Genomic DNA, 7,161 nt, shown 5'->3' with positions numbered 1-7,161 from the left:
TTTGGTTTTGGTTCAATCTTTATGGCACACTGGGACTCTTGATATATCTTTATTATTGGAGCTATATTAATAGTATGCTATAGTATGTATTTCTATAAATTACTCATTATTGTTATTAAGAAAATTTGTGCAGCAGCAAATTTGTTTGCCAACTGTGGACTGTTTTGCATAGACCAGAGTTTAAATGCACAGCTCCCTCTAGTGTTACCATAGAAAAGCAGGCAACAGCAGGGTAAAAATCAATAGCTAGCAATATCAATTTTCACACAATTGTATCATCAACATACAGTAGAGAGTCAGACAAAAACTGTGACACAAAAGCAACTCAAAGATGCTCATACCCATTCTATTGAATCTATTTATTACAAAATTGACATTATTCTGAATATCTACTCAACCCCCCAAAACAAAGCATAATGAAAACCCAACAAATTAAAATAAATATAACATTTCCATAAATATATTTGTATGTCGGACCATAGGTCATATTGCATCTCTTTAATATGATATATTGGTTACTCAATGTTTTCTCACACTAAAACCCTTGAACAATAACATCCCAATTGATGATGACATATTGCAGTTAGGTACATAATTTCTTTATAGACAGACACACATGTAGCTGATACTTTTGTGATGGAAAAACAAGCTAAATCCTGTACAGCTAAATAGAATACAGCTAACATTAGGTACTGTAGCGCCTTATTTGGGAATGTTTTTAGGATTTGTGCTTACAAATCACAAAAACAAGTGCACTTGGGTTTCCATTCAGGGCCCACACAGTCAATTTAGGTTATTGTTCATTATACCAAAACGAAGGCCTCTACAGGCTTTACATTCTGAGAAACTGTGAACAAGTAAACCAGGACCTTGTATCTCATGGGGAGATAACATAAGGAATATAGAGTTAACTCAACCCTTGTGCTGCCATCGGGTCACATGACCCAAAGGTTCACAACGAACCATCATTGTGTTGCGACAACTTTACCCAATTCAAAAACAAATAAAATGCATTTTCTTTTAACCCTCGCGATGTGGGGGGACTGAGACAGCCCGACGGTTAAAAGAAAATGCTTCACTTTGTTTTTGTATGCGGTAAAGTTGTCGCAATACGACGGTGGGTCACAATGACCCGAAGATAACAAGGGTTAAATGAAAATGCCAAACCAACCTGTTTAGTAAAAAGTCCAAGACATTGTCATTTGGAAATCATTTCATGGTGATAATCACCAAATTAACTGGTGCACATAAGTGTCAAAGACACAAATTAACGCTTCAGTAAGACAACATTTATTGATTATCTACTGTATTTTTTAGGCTATCAGAACTTTTGAAAGGAAGATTCAAGCACAGCAAGGAAGTCACTGGTTCAACCAAATTAAATGACCTGCTCACAAGGGCATTTCAAATCCCCATGCTCACCAAGATTTTGTGTGTGTGCGTGGGTCAGCGGACATATTTTTGTGGGTTGTTCTGCAGTAGAACACAGTTCCTAACCCACTCGGTCTTTACCCTTTTCCCAAGACATTGTTGTCAAGGAGACCATATCACAGTCCATCCATCATGGCCAAAAGGTCATCACCTTTGCTGCTGGTATTTTGACATGGCTCTCCTGCCTCTGTGAACTCCCCCATGATCCTGGCCAGCTCCGCGTTGGCCTGCTGATCCTGAAAAGTCAAGAGAAGTCAATCCACCAATGGCTTAGTAGAAAATTATCCCCAGGTGGGCTTATGCCTTCCTTCTCAATATCCTGTTAGACAGATCCGTTCATGTAATTCTGGTAACATGTAATCTTTAGCCTAGCCTATTAGACTAGCTTTTCCATTGGAGCGGGTTTCTGACTTTGAATTAGTTTGTCTTTGAAGTGACACTGTAAAAAATCTTTGCAAGACCTATGCTTGTTACTGTTGATACTGGCGCATAAAATAATGTTGCCATTAGATTGATTTTACCTTTGTTGCTTGGATGTTTATGACTTCATATGATAGTTCATCTGGCCTCGATATCAAAGCCTCTCTACAACCAAAAATGACAAAAATAAATACATAATTAAAAAATAGTCCTTACATTTGAACAAACAGGCAGGTTTGGCCTTTACAACGATAGCAGAGACAGATCACATTTACATTCAGTCATTTAGCAGATGCTTTTATCCAGAGCGACTAACAGTAAGTACAGGGACATTCCCCCCCGAGGCAAGTAGGGTGAAGTGCCTTGCCCACAACGTAATTTAGCACGGCCAGGAATCGAACCAACAACCTTCTGAGTAATAGCCCGATTCCCTAACCGCTCAGCCATCTTAAGTTAACCTATACATGTAAAAGAGGACTTACTCTTCTTCTTGGTCTGTGGCAAAGAGATTGACTCTAAAGCCGCTGTCAGCATTAACTGGTTTTTCCACCTCCAAACCTCCCATTAACCTAGCGAGTAGGTTCAGTTCCTCCTTGGCTAGGGGGTTAGGAGCTGTGTTAACCTATGCCGGGAAAATGAGCATATTACAAATTTGAAGTATCACCTTTGGTGATGTTCTTGTGTAATAATTGGATTTAGGTGATGTGGCAACAGTGAGCAACAATGGAGCATATGACCTTTTGGGCAGAACAACTATCATTTGATCGTTTAATAAGCAAATACAGTGGACACTGATATAACTTCAGTTTGGTTTTGTATGACGCAAGCTTGTTCATACTACAGAGAGTAGCTGTACCTACCATCTTACCTTAGTGTGTTGTGCAGAGTTTTTGGATGTTCCTGACATGTGAGTTTCCACTGGGCGGCTTACACTATACCTGTGGTAAACAAGCAAGCATTTGAGTAAAACACACAAAAAAATGAGGCAAAGTGGCCAATAACCTTGGTTAGCCTTTAGTGTGTAGACTGATAACGACTGTTCAGCCTGCAGACGGTTTGCTAGTCATTCTTACATATTGGTGCCCAGCTTGATGACCCTGTCTCCAAACATGTCAAAGGATCCTTCACGGAGAGCACCGGCATAGTTCCCACCATTACGGAACTGTAGCCTCTTTATCTCCTCACCATTGCAGCTGAACATTCTAAATAGATGAAAGACAGAATATTTAAGAAATGTATATTTAACATGACTGGAATGTGCCAATACAACCTAGCATTTGTGACATGCTTTAGTATCAGTGCCCAGTCTGACTGTGTGTTGTTATGTGCATCTGACAATAAAAGACTTGAACTTGAACTATCACTGAAGGTTAAAATAACAGAATATATTATACAGTTTATCTTCCAATATTTTTATTAAAGCTATGCAGTGATTATAATGTTGAGGACACACGCTGTTTCAGAGCAAAGATGCCTTCTTACACCAGGAGCAGTTAAACATCCTGAAATCCACTTCTAAATTAGTTCGATTTTTCATTTGCCCTTTTGTTCCAAACACATAATGAATCTTCCCAAGACATGATATATACACTTTAAGCACGGCTGCTCACTGATACACTAAAAGCAGACAAATCTAAATTTAGAAAACGGCTGCTTGTTGAACACCGCCTCGGTAATGCAATTAGCTGCAGTTACACCTGTCCAAAGACGACAGTCTGTGGCAGTGGGCAGTATCTGGGAGAAATGCAGTATGTGGCATCAAATAGACACCAAGTTAATTGACATATATAACAGAGAGCAAACTTCTACAGCATCCAACGGGTTGTGATTAGATAGACTAGTAGTGTCGTTTATTAGGACTGTACTTTGTTTGGGTGTAATTAGAGCATTATTTCCATGTTACCTGATGAGTCCAGGAATTTGTGTTCCATGGGGAACAGGACCAGTAGTAGGGAGGACAAAACGTCCGTTGGAATTCTGCACCTTGTCTTTGAGGAAGATTGACACCTGGACATACAAATCAGACAATGAATTGAGCTAATTTCACATCTTCTCGAAAAACTAATAAATTAACCACCTCAATAATCCTTATTGCAGTGTAAAACTGCTAACACTCACTCGTATGTGCATGTCTTGAAAGAAGATGAGTAGAGTCTGTCTAATTAGCTGAAACTCACCACTAGACAATGGTGAATATATCTGTGAAAAATAACAATGTTTGGTTAAGGCAAAAGCTAAACTTGGTATCAATTACCACATGGCCTTTTCAAATGTACTTGGAATCCACATCCACCATGTTATAGAATCAAACTACTTTCTGTTTGTAGCTAGTCTACATTCAACAGCACTATTTACTCTATGGAAGCAAGGCTCTGGTACCTCAATGAGCTGTCGGTATGTCTCATCCACCTGGCTGAGAATACTTGGTGTGTCCTTTACAAAGTCTTTGATGGCATCCATGTGGTTGAAGGACACAAGGAGTATATCTTTGGGTCTTGGGCAGAGGAGCACCTGGTACTTGAAGGCCATGGTCATCAAGTCATAAAGCTGTTAGCATCAAGATAAAATGATAAAACAATCAACTAAGATGGCATCATCATCAGTATTAAGATTTTTTTTATTTGTACCATGTACACCAGAGGGAGCCAAAAATAATTATATGAATGAATTAATAATTAATAAAGAATGTATTGGCCAAATTAGTTCTACCACATCACCCTTAAAAGAAAGATGAAGTTAAAGAAACATTGGTGCAAGGGGCAACATAATGATTTAGGGCATATGCTCAATACTTCACCATTGCAAACTGCAAAATCCCAAACGTAATGACATCATATCACCATATGATTTTCTAACATCTACTGGCAAATTAGATAAGTATATTTATTGTTAAGAAGAGGATCCAGTGCAAATATTTGATGAGATTGTTTTAACATCATACACTTCTCACAACCCAGTCTATAAAAATCAGCACAACTGAGGTGTGCTGATTTGGAAGGTGAGTCAGGTGGCTGAGCGGTGAGGGAATCGGACTAGTAATCCGAAGGTTGCCAGTTCGATTCCTGGTCATGCAAACTGACGTTGTGTCCTTGGGCAAGGCACTTCACCTCACTTGCCTCGGGGGAATGTCCCGGTACTTACTGTAAGTCGCTCTGGATAAGAGCGTCTGCTAAATGACTAAATGTAAACTGTAGCTGCTTGAAAGCAGCTAGAGATCATCTTTCTTCTGCTCCTACCTTGTCCATGCTAGCCTGGTTGAGTCTCATTATTGAAGCATGGGCTAGTCGGTCAAACACTGTCCTCAGAGCCTTTTTGGAGTACAACTCTTGAGGCTTGAACAGCTCCTCCAGAAACTTCTTATTAAACATGGTGGTGATGATGTCATTCATCACTGTTCAAAGGAAAGGTAAAAAAAGTACAGGAAACATAAAATGTGGTTACAGACTAGAGCTTACTACAATATTGTTCCTGCAGCAAGCAGTGCATAATTCTATTGCCATTGTATAATTCACCTATCCCCAAACAAAGCAACAGCATTAAAATAATCTACAGTATGTCTACATACAGGTAGACATCCAATAAACATGCAGTTTTGCATGGGGAGGGTGAGTAAATAATAAATTACTGTGCTTGAGAAGACCAATGGGTAAAAAGGTCAATTTTTTTCTTTTAGTCGCAGAAATCTACCATTGCATTAGCTTCTGAATAAGCATGTTGGTTTGTTTTCTCTACAGGCTGTGAGTAAGCAGAGCATGTAGCTAGTGAATGCATTGCGTGAGAAACATCAAAATACCTCTCCTTCTGTCATTCTCTATCCAATCAGCTACAACGACGGAGAGTTTAAAAGTTAATTAAGCAAATGAATAATGCTTGTTTTCTTTGTGCCAGGTTAGGATGTTGCAAAATAGTGCAACAACATTTTGTTTTAACTGAGATAACCAATAAATCATAAAAAGTATTACCTGTCCAGATAGTTCATGATGTGGTTAGGTCAATATAGGTGAAATTAGCTATCTAATACAATGCTCTTTACCTAAAAACTTTTTGTCGTTCCTAATCACACTACAATAAATAAATATAGATAGACTAGAGGTCAGTAGATGAGAGTGGTCTCGAGAGAGAGAGAGAGAGAGAGAGAGAGAGAGAGAGAGAGAGAGAGAGAGAGAGAGAGAGAGAGAGAGAGAGAGAGAGAGAGAGAGAGAGAGAGAGAGAGAGAGAGAGACTTTTGCTTTTCAATTAATTAACAAATTCCACTCCCAACTGATATCAGGTTAATATTGTTTGTTAGCTAGCTAGTCAACTAACGTCTCACTGTACAGGGGGCTAGCATGTTAGCTAGCTAGCTTAGAAGCTGAATGGCTCACTACCTTTCTTGGCTTTGTCAGCAGGGATGTTCTGAGCTCGTAGACGTTGATCCAGAATGTACAACATTTCTCCACCAAGATTAATGAAAAGCAGGGGAAGCGTCCTCGAAGACATGTTTGTTTGTTGTCTGAATAGAATAGAAATAATCTGGTCGATAACCTGTTTCCTCAGTCGAATTTGACAATTTAGTTATCAAGCTAGCTAGCTAGCTGGAAAGCCATTCGATGATGGTAGAAAGCGTCGCTAAGCTTCCTTTCGTTGCCAGGTCACGAAGGAAACGAGCCAATCAGTAATGTCTGATGCGTGTCTACGTCAAGGTGGGAGAAGTACGTTATTCCACTTTACACAAGTGACAATTGAAGCCCCGAGACAGCACAGATAACAGCGCTTCAGATACAAAAAAAACTTTATTTTTTTAATGTAATGTTCACACGAAATAACAAAAGCTATTCCAATTTCAAGACACTTGGGAACAACTAAGGTTATTGTTATATTACTATTTGTAAAGTGAATTCAACAGAGATAATTGTTCATAGTGTGTGTTTATGTATGAGGCACTGTTCTGTTTACAGGGTCAACTCAAACGTCCCCATTTCTGATGCGAATTTCTCGTGCCATTCTGCATATCTCACACAATCCACAAAAAAAGGTCATCAAGGCATCATTGCATACTGTCCCCTGTTAGAAAAGAATAAAATGTTGTGTTACTGGTGAGCATAATAAACATTACCCCAAATAACAATAAAAAAAACACCCCCTGAAACAAAAGTATTGTAACAGCACAGCTATAGATTTTACAGATAAAATATGGTGTAACTACATGTCTGTACTCCAGAGTGTCTAATGCATACTGTCTGTGAGGGCACGTACCTGAATACCGTAAGTCAACCTCATGTGAGTCCTCATGGCCGTCATACCTCCTGGTAAACATCCCAAACACGGATT

At 39.1% G+C, this 7,161-nt stretch overlaps 1 protein-coding gene across 1 annotated transcript; it reads right to left on the bottom strand.

Moving 5' to 3' along the window:
- Positions 1-389: 389 nt before the first annotated feature.
- On the bottom strand, positions 390-6,330 carry oscp1b (organic solute carrier partner 1b). The gene is made up of 10 exons (XM_067238383.1): positions 6,219-6,330; positions 5,088-5,242; positions 4,231-4,398; positions 3,970-4,050; positions 3,755-3,858; positions 2,925-3,053; positions 2,720-2,789; positions 2,334-2,473; positions 1,953-2,016; positions 390-1,667 (listed from the first exon to the last, which is right to left on the bottom strand). The coding sequence occupies exons 1-10, from the start codon at positions 6,328-6,330 to the stop codon at positions 1,548-1,550; spliced, it is 1,143 nt and encodes a 380-aa protein (XP_067094484.1). The 3' UTR covers positions 390-1,547.
- Positions 6,331-7,161: the final 831 nt, after the last annotated feature.

The sequence above is a fragment of the Osmerus mordax genome, chromosome 6, assembly GCF_038355195.1.
Source record: "Osmerus mordax isolate fOsmMor3 chromosome 6, fOsmMor3.pri, whole genome shotgun sequence".
NCBI classification, from domain to species: domain Eukaryota; kingdom Metazoa; phylum Chordata; class Actinopteri; order Osmeriformes; family Osmeridae; genus Osmerus; species Osmerus mordax.
Note: the sequence above shows the minus strand (reverse complement) of the source record. Positions and strands in the feature narration are given on the sequence as shown.

Coding starts and splice junctions, on each gene's coding strand:
- oscp1b (XM_067238383.1), bottom strand. CDS start 6,330: ATGTCTTCGAGGACGCTTCCCCTGCTTTTCATTAATCTTGGTGGAGAA. Junction 4,399..5,087: donor ACCAGGCTAGCATGGACAAG/GTAGGAGCAGAA, acceptor TGATGCTAACAG/CTTTATGACTTGATGACCAT. Junction 1,668..1,952: donor TAAACATCCAAGCAACAAAG/GTAAAATCAATC, acceptor TTGACTTTTCAG/GATCAGCAGGCCAACGCGGA.